At 37.1% G+C, this 17,477-nt stretch overlaps 1 protein-coding gene across 2 annotated transcripts in view; it reads right to left on the minus strand.

Annotated features, from left to right (window-relative positions):
* Positions 1 to 12,903, minus strand: part of LOC148949580 (neprilysin-4-like) — a 122,570-nt gene extending 109,667 nt beyond the window's left edge. For both annotated transcript variants that reach the window (XM_089093611.1, XM_089093610.1), the window contains exon 1: positions 12,840 to 12,903. In XM_089093611.1, coding sequence (XP_088949737.1) covers positions 12,840 to 12,865 — 26 coding nt within the window. In that variant the 5' untranslated portion in view covers positions 12,866 to 12,903. The remainder of the gene's footprint in view (positions 1 to 12,839) is intronic.
* Positions 12,904 to 17,477: the final 4,574 nt, after the last annotated feature.

The following is a 17,477-nucleotide window of genomic DNA, read 5'->3' on the forward strand; positions in this document are numbered from 1 at the left end:
TTGGAAATTAAAAGGGCTAGTGCCCTTTTTAATAGTTGAATCTGATTGGAGGGCAACTAACCCCCTCCCTCGCCCACCATTTCCCCAAACATATCCGATCACAATTTTGAGATAGCCATTTTGTTCAACATAATTGAAAGGACCAGAAATTGTGTCTTTGAAGATGAAAACCCCGCCCATACAGCGCTCAGGGCAAGGTAAGTTATACCCTGGGGGTATATAAGGTATATATAGAAAGGGTGACTGTATAAATTTTGGAGGGCGCTCATTGGATTGGTAATCAGAAATTATAGTGCCCTTTCTAAAATTCAGAGTGATTGGGAGCGGATAAAACAACCCCCACCCACCCCCAAAGATTGTATTTTTCCGTAATGCATCTGATAGAAACTTTGAAATGGTCATTTATTGTCGTAGAAACTTCAAAAAAGGCTCATTCAATTGGAAATTGAAAGTGTTAGGCCCTTTTTATTAGTCAAAAATGAATGGAGAGCAGCAAGAGACCCCCCCCCACACCCGTCAATTCCCAAAACACATCTAATCAAAATTTTGAGATAACCATTTTGTTCAGTGTAGATGAAAGGTCTGGAAATTATGTCTTTGACAACCCCCATACCTTCTCAAAACCAGAACATAATTTGCACTTTACTGAAAAAAAAAAAATGGCTGTGGATTGCGAGTTTAGTATACATATACTTATATATATATTCCTTAAAGTTTAATAATTTTGAATTTATTAGAGTTTAAAAAGTTAAAACACTTTAAACGAATTTTGTTTATTTATATCATTAATTTAAAAAACTTTTTCCGCAAAATAAGTTTTTCAAAGAAAAGTAACGAACTTAATTAAACAAAAAATGAGCAAAAATAAAATCAAATAATCTACCAAGCGTGAAACTACTACAAATCCGCATCAATAAATAAATGAAACCCAAAAAGAACAGAAATTACAATAAATAACCGAGTCAAACTCAAAACGAGCAGAAATTAACATAAGTTGGGCTCAAAACCCCTATGCCTTCCCAAGGCCAGAAACAAATTTGCACTTTACTGAAAATATACAAATGAATGTGCATTGTCAGTTTAATATACATATACTGATATTTAGTAATCAAATTGTTAAAATTATTTAATTTATTAAAGTTATAAAAGTAAAAAAATTTATATTTTTTTCAGTAAAGTGCAAATTTTGTTCTGGCCTTGGGAAGGCATAGGGATTTTGTGCCCAACTTATGTTAATTTCTGCTCGTTTTGAGTTTGACTCGGTTATTTAATGTTCAATTTGGGTTTCATTTATTTATCGATGCTGCTTTGTGGTAGTTTCACGCTTGGTAGATTATTTGATTTTATTTTTGCTCATTTTTTGTTTAATGGAGTTCTTTACTTTTCTTTGAAAAACTTATTTTCTGGAAAAAGTTTTTTAATTAATTTCAGTTCGTTTTTATATTGACATAGTCTCTTCAGGGAAATAGAAAATAATACTTTAAATCTCTCCGTTTGTTAATACTTTATAGTTTGGCCTTGTATTTGTATGCTGGAGAAAAATTTTCAGCAATTTTTGACAACATATACCTTTTTAAATATCTGGACACAAACAGTAGTGTTTAATTTAGTTTCATACCTCCTCTAGTTGACCTGAAATGAAAAACTTGATACCATTCGCAAAAAAATCTGTTTACTTTCTTTGATAGCTTGGATACACTTACGCTATTTTGATTTGGTTAAATTTTAAGAGCAGAAACGGGAGGGTTGGCGTGGTAGGATGGGCGTGGGAGGGCGGGAGAGGAAGAGGGATTAGTTGCCCTTAAATCACTTTCGACTATTAAAAAGGGCATCAGCCCTTTCTATTTTCAATCGAATAAGACCTTTTCAAATCCCACGGCAACTCCTTCAATACGAAGTGCCCGGGTCTAAGCAAAAATAGCAACAAAACATAATAGATTATACCCACTTCGATCTTTACTATAAAAATGTCAAGCCTTCCAATCACTTTCGACTATTAAAATGGGCACTAGGACTTTCGATTTCCAATCGAATGAACCCTTTTTGAAACGATAATGCTTTCAATAAACAACTTATATGCCCCCAGACCATAAATTGCAACCCTTACCCACCGGTCTGATAGGGCGGTTGTCATCCTCTAAGACCAAAATTCCAAATCATTAAACTACGGTAAACAACATTGCTATCTCAAAATTTTGATATGACATGTTTGAGGAAATGGTAGAGGTGAGAGGGGTGTTAGTCGCCTTCCAATCACTTTCGAATATTAAAAAGGTCACAGGGCACTCCAATTTCCAATTGAATGAGCGCTTTTCGAAGTTTTTACGACGACTTCTTCGATACGAAGTGCCCTGCTCTAAAGAAAAAAATTAATAAATAATACATTGTGCCAACATCGCTCTTTTATGCCCCCAGGGCATAACTTAAAACCGTTTCCCTGAGGGCTGTGGGGGATTGTCCTCCTCTTTACTTAGTCCCCGTTTCTTGTCTCGTTCTCGAGTGTCCCCGTTCTCTACTTAGGCAGCGCGATCGTGCTGCCTATGATTTATACAACACCTTTCTATATAAACATTTTATGCCCCCAGGGCATAACTTACAACCCTTGCACTGAGGGCTTTGAGGGGGTAATCATCCTAGAATATCTTATTTCCAGAACGTTCAACTACGTTGAGCAAAATAGATATCTCAAAATTTTGATTCGATGTGTCTTGGAAAATGGTGGGCGTGAGAGGGGCGTTAGTCGCTATCCAATAACTTTCAACTATTAAAAAAGGCACTAGCCCTTTCAATTTCCAATTGAATGAGCCCTTTTGAAGTTTCTGCAACAACGCTTTCAATAAAAACTTTATATGCCCCAGGGCATAACTTACACCCCTTGCCCTGAGGGCTGTGGGGAGAGGGGTTGTCATCTTTAAAGACCTAATTTCCAAAACTTTCAACTACGTTGAATAAAATGGCTATCTAAAAATTTTGAGTGGATGTGGTTTGGAAAATGGTGGGCGTGAGAGGGGGGTTAGTTGCCCTCAAATCACTTTTGACTATTAAAAAGGGTACTATCCCTTTGAATTTCAAATGAAATGAGCCCTTTTCAAGTTTCTACGACAAAGATTTCAATAAAAACCTTATACCCCCAGGGCATAACTTATAATGCTTGCCCTGAGGGCTGTGGGGAAGTGTCCTCCTCGAAAATATATTTTCTATCTGGAAATCAACTGCGCTGAACAAAATGGCAATCTCAAATTTTTATTGGATGTGTTTGGGGGAATGATGGGCGTGGGGGGGTTGTTGCCCTCCAATCACTTTCGACTATTAAAAAGGGCGCTAGCCCTTTGAATTTCCAATCGAATGAGCTGTTCTGAAGTTTCTACGACAACGCCTTCTTTAAAAACCTTATATGCCCCCAGGCCATAACTTTAAATCCTTGCCCCGAGGGTTCTGGGGGAATGTCCTCCTCAAAAACGTGTTTTCTATCTGGTAGTCAATTACGCTGAACAAAATGGCTATCTCAAAATTTTGATTGGATATGTTTGGAGGAATGATGGGCGTAGAGGGGGGGGGGGGCTATTTGCCCTCCAATCACTTTAGACTATTAAAAAGGGTACTAGTCCTTCGAATTTCCAATCGAATGAGCCTGTTTTGAAGTTTCTACGACAACGCCTTCTATAAAAACCTTATATGGCCCCAGGGCATAACTTAAAACCCTTGTCCTGAGGGTTGTGGGGAGTGTCCTTCTCAAAAACATATTTTCTATTTGGAAATCAACTACGCTGAACAAAATAGCTATCTCAAAATTTTGATTGGATGTGTTTGGGGGAGGGATGGGCGTGAGTGGGGGGGGGGCTATTTGCCCTCCAATTACTTTCGACTATTAAAATGGGTCCTAGAAATATCGATTTCCAATCAAATGAGCCCCTTTTGAAGTCTCTACGATGACCCCTTCCATATGAAGTGCCCTGATCTGAAGTAAAAAATATTATATGGTACATTGTGCCAACATTGTTCTTATATAGGGCCCTAGAACAAAATTTTGATTGGATGACTTCTGGGGAATGATGGGCGTGGGGGGGGCTAGTTGCCCTCCAATCACTTTTGACTATTGAAAAGGGCACTATAACTCTCAATTTCCAATCGAATGAGCCCCTTTTCAAGTTTCTACAACGACCAATAAAGTGCCCAGCTCTAAAGGAAAAAATAATAAATAATACATTGCGCCAACATCGTCCTTCTATGCCCTCAGGGCAGAACTTAAAACCCTTGCCCCGAGGGTAGTTGGGGAGTTTCCTCCTCAAAAAGACATTTTCTATCTGGAAATAAACTACGCTGAACAAAATGGCTCTCTCAAAATTTTGATTGGATGTGTTTGAGGGAAGGATGCGCGTGGGGGGGGGGGGGGCTAGTTGCCCTCCAATCACTTTTGACTATTAAAAAGGGACCTAGAACTCTCGATTTCCAATAGAATGAGCCCCTTTTGAAGTCTCTACGACGACCCCTTCCATAAGAAGTGTCCTACTCTGAAGTAAAAAAATAATATATGGGACGTTGTCCCAACATTGTTCTTATATGCCCTCAGGGCATAACTTAAAACCCTTGCTCCGAAAAAAGATATTTTCTGTCTGTAAATCAAATACGCTGAACAAAATGGCTATTACAGAATTATGTTTGGTTGTGTTTGGGGGATGGAGGGGGGGGGGGGAGGGGGGGCTAGTTGCCCTCCAATCACTTTCGACTATAAAAACGGTCACTAGCCACTCCAATTTCCAATCGACCTTTTCGAAGTTTCTACGACAACTCCTTCGATACGAAGCGCCCGGGTATGGAGAAAAAAAAACATTTGTTTTTTTTGATTGGATGTGTTGGGGGAAATGAAAGGCTTGGAGGGGAGGCTAATTGCCCTCCAATCACTTTCGACTATTAAAAAGGGCACTAGCCATTTTGAATTTCAAATCGAATGAGCCTTTTTTGAAGTTTCTACGACAATGCCTTCTATAAAAACCTTATATGCCCCCAGGGCATAACTTAAAACCGTTGCCATGAGGGTTGTGGGGGAGTTTCCTCCTCAAAAACATATTTGTATCTGGAAATCAACTACGATGAACAAAATGGCTATCTCAAATTTTGATTGGATGTGTTTGGGGGAATAATGGGCGTGGGGGGCTATTTGCCCTCCAATCACTTTCGACTATTAAAATGGGCACTAGCCCCTTGATTTCCAATCGGATGAGCCTTTTTTAAAGTTTCTATGACAACACCTTATATTAAAACCTTATATGCCCCCAGGGCATAACTTAAAACCCTTGCCCTGAGGGTTGTGGGGGAGCGTCCTCCTCAAAAACACATTTTCTATCTGGAAATCAATTACATTGAACAAAATAGCTATCTCGAAATTTTATTGGATGTTTTTGGGGGAATGATGGGCGTGGATAGGGGGGGGGGCTAGTTGCCCACCAATCACTTTCGACTATTAAAAAGGGCACTAGGCATCCCAATTTCCAATCGAATGAGCCCTTTTCGAAGTTTGTACGACAACTTCTTCGATACGAAGTGCCTGTCGAAGAAAAAAAAACAAACACATTGTGGCTACATCGTTCTTTAATTAGGCAACGCTAGTGCGCTACCTATGATACAATAAGTAACTGAGTCAAAATCAAAACGAGCAAAAATTAACATGAGTAGGGCTGACAAGCCCCCTGCCTTTTCAAGACCAGAACATAATTTGTACTTTACTGAAAATAAAATACATTTAAAATGTTTTCACTTTGTTTTTACTTGTTTAAAATGTTTTTACTGGATATATCAAGAGGGAAGTCATCTCTTTTGCACTCCAATTACAGCGCGAGTTTCTGGTGCCCTTTTTAAAAGTAACAAGAGATTGGAGGGCAGGCAGCCCTTCTCTCAAACAAATTCATTTTTCAAACGCATCCAGTCAAAATTTTTAGACAGTCATTTTTTTTTCAGCACAGTAGAACAACCCAGCAACTATGTTTTTAGGGTTACTAGGCTTGTCAACCCCTTATAAACATGCAATTGGCCTATTATGCTTTAAACTAATTTTTGCTTTAAAATAAATCAAAAAGCACTGTTTTAAATAGTTGGCAATAAGACCTCTCAGAAATATATCGAGAACGACTGGGGGTATTAAGTTGAAACTTTTGGAGATACTACTGTTACTACTTCTGATCTTACAACTTAAATTAAATAAAAAAAAAAAGTTTTTTTTAACTGAAAGTAAGGAGCGACATTAAAACTTAAAACGAACAGAAATTATTCCGCATATGAAAGGGGCTGTCCCCTCTTCAACGCCTCGGTCTTTACGCTAAAGTTTTTTAATTGTTTAAAAAAAAATTGTGAGAAAGAGTCTAAATTTCGGTTTTTAGAGTTTTGGTTACTATTGAGCCGGGTCACTCCTTACTTGCAGTTCATTACCACGAACTGTTTGATCACAGGCACCGCGCTAGCGCTGCCTAAGTAAAGAACGATGTGGGCACAATATGTGTTTTTTTTTCTTCAGCCGGGCACTTCGTATCGAAGGAGTTGTCGTAGAAACTTCGAAAAGGGCTCATTCGATTGGAAATTGGAGTGGTTAGTGCCGTTTTTAATAGTCGAAAGTGATTGGAGGGCAACTAGACCAACCCCCCCATCATTCCTCCAAACACGAGTTATGCCCTGAGGGCATATAAGAACAATGTTGGTACAATGTACTATGTATAATAGTCGAAAGTGATTGGAGGGCAAATAGTGCCCGCCCCCCCCCCACACGCCCATCATTCCCCCAAACACATCAATCAAAATTTTGAAATAGCCATTTTGTTCAGCGTAGTTGATTTCCAGATAGAAAATATGTTTTTGAGGAGGACACTCCCCCACAACCCTTAGGGCTAGGGTTTTAAGTTATGCCCTGGGGCTATATAAGATTTTTATAGAAGGCGTTGTCGTAAAAACTTCAAAACAGGCTCATTCGATTGGATATTCGAAGGGCTAGTACCTTTTTTAATAGTCGAAAGTGATTGGATGGCAACTAGCCCCCCCCCCACGACCACCATTCCCCCAAACACATCCAATCAAAATTTTGAGATAGCCATTTTGTTCAGCGTAGTTGATTTCCAGATATAGAATATGTTTTTGAGGAGGACACTCCACCACAACCCTCAGGGCAAGGGATTTAAGTATGCCCTGGGGGCATATAAAGTTTTTATAGCAGACGTTGTAGTAGAAACTTCAAAAAAGGGTCATTCGATTGGAAATTCAAAGGGCTAGTCCGCTTTTTAATAGTCGAAAGTGATTGGAGGGCAACTACCCCCCCCCCCACCCCCATCATTTCCCCAAACACATCTAATCAAAATTTTGAGATAGCCATTTTGTTCAGCGTAGTTGATTTCCAGATAGAAAATATGTTTTTGAGGAGAAAAATCCCCCACAACCCTCAGGGCAAGGGTTTTAAGTTATGCCCTGGGGGCATATAAGGTTTTTATAGAAGGCATTGTCATAGAAACTTCAAAACAGCCTTATTCAATTGGAAATTCGAAGGGCTAGTACCCTTTTTTATAGTCGAAAGTGATTGGATTATAAGAACGATGTTGGCACAATGTACTATTTATTATTTTTTTCTTTTAGAGCTGGGCACTTCATATGGAAGGGGTCGTCGTAGAAACTTCAAACAGGGCTCATTCGATTGGAAATTGAGAGTTATAGTGTCCTTTTTAACAGTCGAAAGTGACTGGAGGGCAACTAGCCCACCCCACGCCCATCATTCCCCCAAACACATCCAATCAAAATTTTGAGATACCCATTTTTTTCAGTGCAGTTGATTTAAATATGTTTTTGATAGAAAATATGTTTTTGAGGAGGACACTCCCCCACAACCCTCAGGGCAAGGGTTTCAAGTTATGCCCTGAGGGTATATTAGGTTTTTATAGAAGGCATTGTCGCAGAAACTTCAAAACAGCCTCATTCAATTGGAAATTCGATGGGCTAGTACCCTTTTTAATAGTCGAAAGTGATTGGAGGGCAACTAGCCCCCCCCACCCATCGGTTCCCCAAACACACCCAATCAAAATTTTGAGATAGCCATTTTGTTCAGCGTTGTGGATTTCCAGATAGAAAATATGTTTTTGAGGAGGACAATCCCCCACAGCCCTCAGGGCAAAGGTTTTAAGTTATGCCCTGGGGTATATAAGGTTTTTAAAGAAGGTGTTGTCGTAGAAACTTCAAAAAAAGCTCATTGGATTGGAAATTCAAAGGGCTAGTGCCTTTTTTAATAGTCGAAAGTTATTGGAGGGCAACTAGCCCCCCGCCAAGCCCATAATTCCCCCAAACAGATCCAATCAAAATTTTTAGATAGCCGTTTTGTTCAGCGTAGTTGATTTCCAGATAGAAAATATATTTTTGAGGAGGACACTTACCCACAGCCCTCAGGACAAGGGTTGTAAGTTTGGCCCTGGGGGCATATAAGGTTTTTATTGAAATATTTGTCGTAGAAACTTGAAAAAGGGCTCATTCAGTTTGAAATTCAAAGGGATAGTACCCTTTTTAATAGTCGAAAGTGATTTGAGGGTGACCAACCCCCCTCTCACGCCCATCTTTCCCCAAACACATCTAATCAACATTTTTAGATAACGATTTTATTCAACGTAGTTGAAAGTTTTGGAAATTAGGTATTTAAGGATGACAACCCCTCCACCGCAATTCTCAGGGCAAGGATTGTAAGTTATGCCCTGGGGCATATAAAGTTTTTATTGAAAGCGTTGTCGTGGAAACTTCAAAAGGGCTCATTCAATTGGAAATTGAAAGGGCTAGTGCCTTTTTTTTCAAATGAATGTGCGTTGTCAGTTTAATATACATATACTGATATTTAGTAATCAAAATCTTTAATATTATTTGATTTTTTAAAGTTATAAAAGTAAAAACACTTATATTTTTTCAGTAAAGTGCAAATTTTGTTCTGGCCTTGGGAAGGCATAGGGGTTTTGCGCACAACTTATGTTAATTTTTGCTCGTTTTGAGTTTGACTCAGTTAATTTTTGTAATTTCTGTCTGTTTTGGGTTTCATTTATCTATCGATGGTTATTTGTGGTAGTTTCACGCTTTGTAGATTATTTAATTTTAATTTTGCTCATTTTTTGTTTAATGGAGTTCTTTACTTTTCTTTGCAAAATTTATTTTTTGGAAAAAGTTATTTAAATCAATAAATAAAAGAGTGTAAGTGTATCCAGGTTGTAAAAGAGCATAGATAGAATCTTTTGGGAATAATATTAACTTTTATTTTTCAGGTCAACTTCAGAAGCTATAAAACTAAATTTAAAAAAATGCTGTTTATATGAGGGTTGAAAATTGTTGAAAAGGTTTCTCCAACATACAAATAGTAACCCATACTATGCATTCGTATAGAGAAAAAATTGAAAAGATCTAAAATATTTATTTATTTTTTTCCATGAAAAAGAGTATGTCAATAAAAAACGAAAAGAAATTAATTTTAAAAACTTTTTCCACAAGACAAGTTTTTCAAACAATAATAAACAGCAACATTAAGCCAAAAATAAGCAGATGTATAATAGAATAATCCTCCAGGTGTAAAACTACCACAAATCACTACCAATAAATAAATGAAACTCAAAACGAACAGAAATTACAATAAATAGCCGAGTCAAACTCAAAACAATCAAAAGTTATCATCAGTAGGGCTGATTAACCCCCATGCCTTCTCAAGACCAGAACACGATTTGCACTTTGCTGAAAACAAAACACGTTTGAGTTATTTTCACCTTTCTTACTTTCATAAATGAAAAAAAATCAAAACCTTAATGAAGAAATGTCAGTATATGTCAATTTAATTGCCAGTCATCGGTCATTTGATTATTTTTTTTTTAGTAAAGCTGAAATTGTGTTCTGGTCTTGAGAAGACATAGGGGTTATCATCCCTACTCAAGTTAATTGTTTCTCGTTTTGAGTTTGACTTGGCTATTTATTGTAATTTCTGTTCGTTATGGGAAAAGTTTTTCAAACTAATAATATAAACATATCGAAGTCAGTATGATAATAAAACTTGGTAACCACATAAGATGATCTTAAATTTGGAAGCCTTTGACTTCTACAATATTTTCTTTCACAACCTTTGTTAACGTCGTTGAAAAGTCTAAAATCTTCAAAGATTCTTATTTTTAGTAAGTGTTGTTTAGAATTACCTCATTAACCTGTTAATTTTACCTGCTTTAACCTGCTAATCGAGCAATATTGCGGCAATCCTACAGGTGTAACTTGCACCAAAAGGATAAGATACTTCGTGCCAAAATTTACAGATTAAAATATATTGCACCAAAATTTATATGACAAAGTTGTTTTACCACTTTTTTTGTAAATCAAAATAATATAGACAATACAAGACTAGGCTATTTTATTTAAATAATTTTTTAATGTTCCATATTGCTTTAACTCTTTGTCGGTTCAAATAAATGCACGAAAAAGTCATCTATAAGGAAGAGTTCTTTTTTTGTCTTAAAAAAGAAACTTCTGGACTTTTGGTGGTAAGTTTCGAACTGATCAGGAAAAAGTAATTTTGGCTATTTTTGGCCCCTAAACATCCTCCTCTTTCCTTTAAAAACATGTGGCTCTTTTAGCCCTGAGAGTGATCACTAAGAGTTTTAAGAAAATCCGACCCCTAAGATCAAAACGTCCCCCTTTTTTCACTACAAGACTCATAAGCAATTCACACTTTGCATAATTAACGGTTTTGCCGAAGGGGTTTTACGGCTCGATTCACCCGCAGAGGCACATTTATTCGACGTTCCGACTGTTCTGAGAAAAACGACTGTCTCAAAATTTTGATCAGATATTCTCGGAGAATACAGAGGGAATAAAAGTAAAACGATACGGGAGAGGGGCTGGCTGCCCCTTCAATCATTTTGGCTCTTAAAAAAAGCACTTCAATTGTCAATTTCAAACATAGTGAGCCCCTTTTTAAGTGTTTACGGCTACCCCGCACAAACGAAATAGTTAGGGAAATATACTTTGAAGGCACCTGACTCTTTACCAACGCAACGCCAGAGCAGTGCCTCTGACGGTTATGCTTCCGAATAGAGAGCTCCTTTCAAATGAAAACAGGGGAGACAAAATCAATTTCTACCTGAGCAAAAAGTTCACCTGCTCAAGATGTGCTGTGGTTGACTTGTCTCTTCAGAAATAAGTACATATCTTTGAATAACAAATAGATTTTTTTTAGATTTTTATTTACCGGGTTTTTAGCAGAAAGGAAGGTAAATAACACCATACTTGAAGTGAAATCGTGCTAGCATTTCCAACCTGTGTGATTGGAAGCAAAAACTTAGCCCGCGGCCCGTGAAGATCTCCTCAAATTGCAACTTTTTGGCAGAAAGTTCGGTTGTCATACCTTGTTTGATGTAAAATCATGTAAGAGTTTTTAATCCGCATGATTAGAAACACAAAGTGGGGCATTGGTCCTGGAGAAAGCAACCCTTTCAAAATTCCTCTAATCATCCCAAGCTAACTATTCTTACTGAAAGGTGGGGGTTTTGCACTTCTTATTTTCTTTTTTAACTAGGAGGTTGGAAATATTTCCAATCGGTTTAAATACAGAGCCAACGTGGACCTTTGGACCCTGCAATAAGCCCCCGAGTTTTTTTTAAAACATAGGCACATGGCATCTTGTTCAAGCCGGAATGGTGCACAAACTTCGGTCTGTATTATAGGAGCCATAAAGTGCATCTTTGACCGATCCATCACTTACTGTCCCCTTTACCACCAGTGTTTCAGCAGGAAGTTGCGACTTGTTTGAAACAAAGAATTCATACACAGAAGCATACACAGAATTTCGGTCTGTATGCTTAGAGACAAAGTAGACAAATGGGCTCCCCGACCCTCTCACCATTAACTTTCAGCGTAAAGGAAGGCATACTGCAACATCTATTAAAAAGGTTTTCAACCTGTTTGACTGGAGGACAAAATCAAGCCCGTGGCTCCTTTTTGATCCCCTGACCATTTTCTAGTAAAACGATGGGTTGGTTTAACCTTTATTGATTGGAAGCTTTGTATGATCAGAGAATCAAAGTGGACCTAGGGTCTTCCAAACACAAATCCCTGGTCTCCCTGTCAGCAATAATATTGATTTAATGATTAGCTCTTACTTTACACCTATAAAAACTGATCCCGCAACATGCTTAATAATTTCGTATTTTCAGTTCTGTAACATATGGAAAATGAATCAACTTTATGCAGAATGGACGGAGAGAAAAACCGTACCGTTCAAAACTTTTACTGTTATCTCAAGGGGATAATTGTCTTTCGAAACAGAATCGCCCGAGAACGCGTCTAAACATGATCTTAAAAGCTCATACTATTCTTGCATGGTTTCATTTCCTAGATATATTCCCCATATCTTTCTTCTCAGGAGGCATTTTGTCATTCTGGAAGTCATCCCCATGTATCAATTTCTAACTTTTCTTCCATTAGCCTTCACTGCATATTGACCTTCAATTTCGAAACATAAAACTTTATTTACAAGGCATTATACAACTTTAAACTTCATTCCCAACTTCTAAACTTTTTTGATACTCCCTTACTGAAGGCGATAAAATAATCTGAAGACCTTAATTCCTTGCTATTTGTTTAGGACCCCAAGGTTTTAAACTTAATGTTCCCCTTTTGACCTTCTCCAACGGAAGCGGATAAGAATACCTTAGAAAAAAGTCTTTTCTACCACCCCACAGAAGCCCTGAAGCGCAATTTTAGACATATCCTTATTATTAATGTTGGGAATGACATGGTGTAATCCTGATTTTCCTTGGAACCCCCGCAGGATCCCATGGAAATAACTAAAAAATGATTCTTACTATTCCTCCGTTGTTCTTCGTCTCATATTGTTCACGATTTACCAAACAAATGTGAACTGACGAGACAATAGGATTTCTACATCGTTTTTGATTCCACTGTTTACTAGAACCTGCCAGCAATTTATTGAGGAACACATTTTTAATTGAGCCCTAATATTTCAACAATGAAATTCGCCCAATAAGTTAATTGAATATCCGCTAAAACCAATGAATGACATGTTAAAGAATCGGTTCATCCGACAGGAAGCTTGTAAGCGTTTGTTTGAGGAAGAAGTGTCAATCCAAAATACAATGTTGCCAATTGACATTTCAGGGGCAATAGCGGCATTTCACAAAAATAAGGGGAGGGAGGATATGTATTTTCAAAAATCTAGGGTGGGGCAAATTGTATCGTTTGTGGCAAATTTTATTTTTTGTAATTTTTGTAGAATTAAAAAAATATTCAAACACCTTTTTCAAAAGGTGTTTTCCAAAATCAAAGGGAGACTGCTCCACCTATATATCCGTGAATTGACGCCACTGCAGCCATTTACTAAATTTTTCCTCCTATTCTACCAACTGACGTCCCTAAATGGCTGCGGATCCAGAATAGGATGGTTTTGGTCTCAGGTCGTGACACGTGGAAATCAAGGCCGAAATACTTTATTCAAAAGATGTTTGAAAACAAAGGGGGGAAAGCTACTCCCATATTTCCGTGGATTCACGCCAGTACGGTAAGTTACTAAATTTTTCTCCTTTTCCTCCAATTGACACCCATGAATGGCTGCGGATCCATGAATGTACCTCAATGCCAAATTAGTGGGTAAGCAAAATGTTCCGGAAAGCTACAAGTAGTTCTTCGGCCTAACCGGAGTGGTTTTTGCTTGTCCTTGAGCCAGAGTCTGCTGTACATGAGTTGGAATGAAGTTTAATTTGTCCCATAAGGACTGTCTGAATTTTTTCCGCCAAGGCCTATTTTTAGAGAGACTAATTTACAAATTTCAGCTATTTAAAATAGTAAGGTGTACGAAAAATAATGTTCTATCCCGCTTTGTATGGCTATAACGAGAGAAGGGTTTAGATGGTTAGGACACGTTCTGCTGATGAAGGATGACATATTACCAAAGATCGTCCTTCTTGGCCAATCCTTGTTCGCCCTAGTGCATTTTTATCGCCTTAAGTGCATTTTTAAACTTCGCTATAGTGCATTTTTATTGCTTTTTCCTATTTTCCTTATTATACTTTTCATTTTTACTTCCTTTTTATTTATATTCAATTTTTCCTTTCTTAATTCGTCACTTTTTTCTTTTCTATTTCCCCATCTGCAACCTTGATAAAAATAAAAGCACTTTTAATTTTTTTTTGTTAAATTTACCCCGATGGAAAAGCAGCTCTATGATAGGTGAGATATTTCTGATCTTCATCTGCCTATACTGGAAAAAATAAAATGTTATTACCATAGTCTGGGGAAAGAAACACACTAAGATATTTTATTTTGGTATATTTCTTAGATTGTGTATTTTTCCTTGTGAATTAGTATTTTTTCCTTTTATCGTCTGATTAGCACTTTGTTTATTGTTATTTCTTTTTTACTACACTTGTTGATCTCTTATCTTTAAAACTGGTTTTACTTTGCTTTATTTTACGCATTTTTATTTTGTATTATATCAAAACGTGTTTTCTTAAACCTATGGTTATTATGGGTCGTGGTTGCCTCTTTTCTAGATGTTGCAGCTACCGCTGCAGCCATGACCAATGAAGAAGGTCAATATCAAAGCGGTATAATCTTCCATTTTGTGCCACAAAAACTTACTTTTTGCCCAAAGAGGGTACAAATGCCAGGAAGTATGAATTCTAAAATAAACCATTAATTTTTCATGGTCCAAAACACCGAACAGAACGCTCTAATCCCCCTCCCACACCTTGAAAAGCAAATCTGCCGTATGCAAGTCAAGCCTTAGAGCATTAAGTGACTGCCGCAGAAATTTCTGTTTTCAAACAGTTCGTGGTAACGATCTGTTTGAAAACAGACTTAAACAGACCCCCACGAACTTAAACAGTTCGTGGTAATGAACTGTAAGTAAGGAGCGACCCGGCTCAATGGTAACCAAAACTCTAAAAAATGGAATTTTGATACCAATAGATACATCAAAAGAATCAGATTTTAATTCTGATTTCAAATATATGAGTTTCATCAAGTTTAATCTTACCTATCAAAAGTTACGCGCCTGAGAAAATTTGGCTTATTTTCGAAAAAAAGGGGGAAAGAGCACCTAAAAGTTATAGAACCTTAATCAAAATCACACCATCATATTCAGCGTATCAGAGAACCCTACTGTAGAGGTTTCTAGCTCCTATCTACAAAAATGTGGAATTTTCCATTTTTGCCAGAAGAAAGATCACGGATGCGTTTTTATTTGTTTTTTTTTCCCAGGGGTGACCGTATCGACCCAGTGGTCCTAGAATATCATGGGAGGGCTCATTGGAGTGGAAATTAAAAGTTCTAGTGCCCTTTTTAAGTAACCAAAAAAATGGAGGGCAACTAGGCCCCCTTCCAGTAGTATCTCTCGTCTGGATTCTACGACTTTACTTTCCTTCCGGTTTTTCTGGTAGGTAATTCTATTCTACAGGTCATTACACTCTTTGCCAAGAGATTTACGCAATTAATTAAACCTGTATTATAAAACCAGCGCGTCTTGTTTCGAGTTTTAACGGACAAGTTTTTGAAAAGCAGACAGTTTTTTTTTCTTGTTTAGCATTTGCAAAAAAGGGGTAATTAGTGAGTGGAAAATTTTTTAATGCTTTTACAATCGAAGATGTTTGATTAACCTTTGCATAAAAAGGGGTAATGGGATTTGTGAATTGGAGGAGATGCCATGATTATGTACTGTATAATACACAAGTGATGTTTTGGAGCGTATTGTCAATTTAACGAGAAATGACTGAAAAGTGTTTTGAGGGAGATGGGTTGCAGGGAGGGTTGTGTTGCATGCGAGTTCAGTTAAAGGGGGTACAGTTACACGGGGGTTTCGGTTATACAGGGGTTCAGTTACAAGGGGGTTCAGTTGCACGGGGGTTGAGTTAAATGGGGATTGAGTTCCACGAGATTAGTGCTTTATCGTTGTTTAGATTGTCTAATTTTTAAAAGAGCTTTAACGGGATTGAGAGACTGAGTTGCCTGATTCCGTGTAGTTTTTCTTTACTTGGTGGTCATTAAAAACGAAATTTATGTGTTAAATAAGTAGTTTTTGTATCTTTTAAAAGAGCTTTATGTGGTTTGAGAGACTCATTTGCCTTATTCCGAGTATTGTTTATTTACTTAGTGGTCATTAAAAAAGAAATTTTCGTGTTAAATAAGTAGTTTTTGTATCTTTTAAAAGAGTTTTTAGGGGTTTGAGAGACTCAGTTGACGGATTCCGAGTGGTTTTTCTGTAATTGGTGGTCATTTGTTGTATCTTTTAAAAGAGCTTTACAGGGATTGAGAGACTCAGTTGCCTAATTCCGTGTGGTTTTTCTTTACTGGGTAGTCATTAAAAATAAAATTTTTGTGTTAAATAAGTAGTTTTTGTATCTTTTAAAAGAGCTTTACGGGGATTGAGAGACTCAGTTGCCGGATTCCGTGTGGTTTTTCTTTACTTGGTGGTCATTAAAAACGAAATTTTTGTGTTAAATAAGTATTTTTTGTATCTTTTAAAAGAGCTTTACAGTGTTTGAGAGACTCAGTTGCATGAGTCCGTGTAGTTCTTCTTTACTTGTTTGTAATTAAAAAAAAATGTTTTGTGTTAAATAAGTAGTTTTTGTATCTTTTAAAAGAGCTTTATGGGGATTGAGAGACTCAGTTGCCTGATTCCATGTGGTTTTTCTTCACTTGGTGGTCATTAAAAACGAAATTTTTGTGTTAAATCAGGAGTTTTTTTATCTTTTAAAAGAGCTGTAAGGGGTTTGAGAGACTCAGTTGCCTGATTCCCTGTGGTTTTTCTGTTCTTGTTTGTCATGTGTTGTATCTTTTAAAAGAGCTTTACAGTGTTTGAGAGACTCAGTTGCCTAATTCCGTGTGGTTTTCCTTTACTTGGTAGTCATTAAAAACGAAATTTTTGTTTTAAATCAGTATTTTTTTTATCTTTTAATAGAGCTTGAAGGGGTGTGAGAGACTCAGTTGCCGGATTCCGCGTGGTTTTTCTTTACGTGGTGGTCATTTGTTGTATCTTTTAAAAGAGCTTTACAGGGTTTGAGAGACTCAGTTGCCTAATTCCGTGTGATTTTTCTTTACTTGATGGTCATTAAAAACGAAATTTTTGTGTTAAATAAGTAGTTTTTGTATCTTTTAAAAGAGCTTTAAGGGGTTTGAGAGACTCAGTTGCCTGATTCCGTGTGGTTTTTCTTTACTTGGTGGTCATTAAAAACGAAATTTTTGTGTTAAATAAGTAGTTTTTGTATCTTTTAAAAGAGCTTTACGGGGATTGAGAGACTCAGTTTTACATTGTCACAGTTACATTTTCCTGATTTTTCAAAGTTCATTTTGAATTTCTTTCATTTTAATGCAAGAGTTGGAATATTTCAGTAGTGTTTGGTTGTGGTTTACCTTGTCACAGTTACATTTTCTTGATTTTTCAAAGTTTATTTTGAATTTCTTTCGCTGAAATGCAAGAGTTGCAATAT

Source organism: Artemia sp. Qi Xiang Cuo, chromosome 8 (assembly GCF_049724085.1).
Source record: "Artemia sp. Qi Xiang Cuo chromosome 8, ASM4972408v1, whole genome shotgun sequence".
Lineage (NCBI taxonomy): Eukaryota > Metazoa > Arthropoda > Branchiopoda > Anostraca > Artemiidae > Artemia > Artemia sp. Qi Xiang Cuo.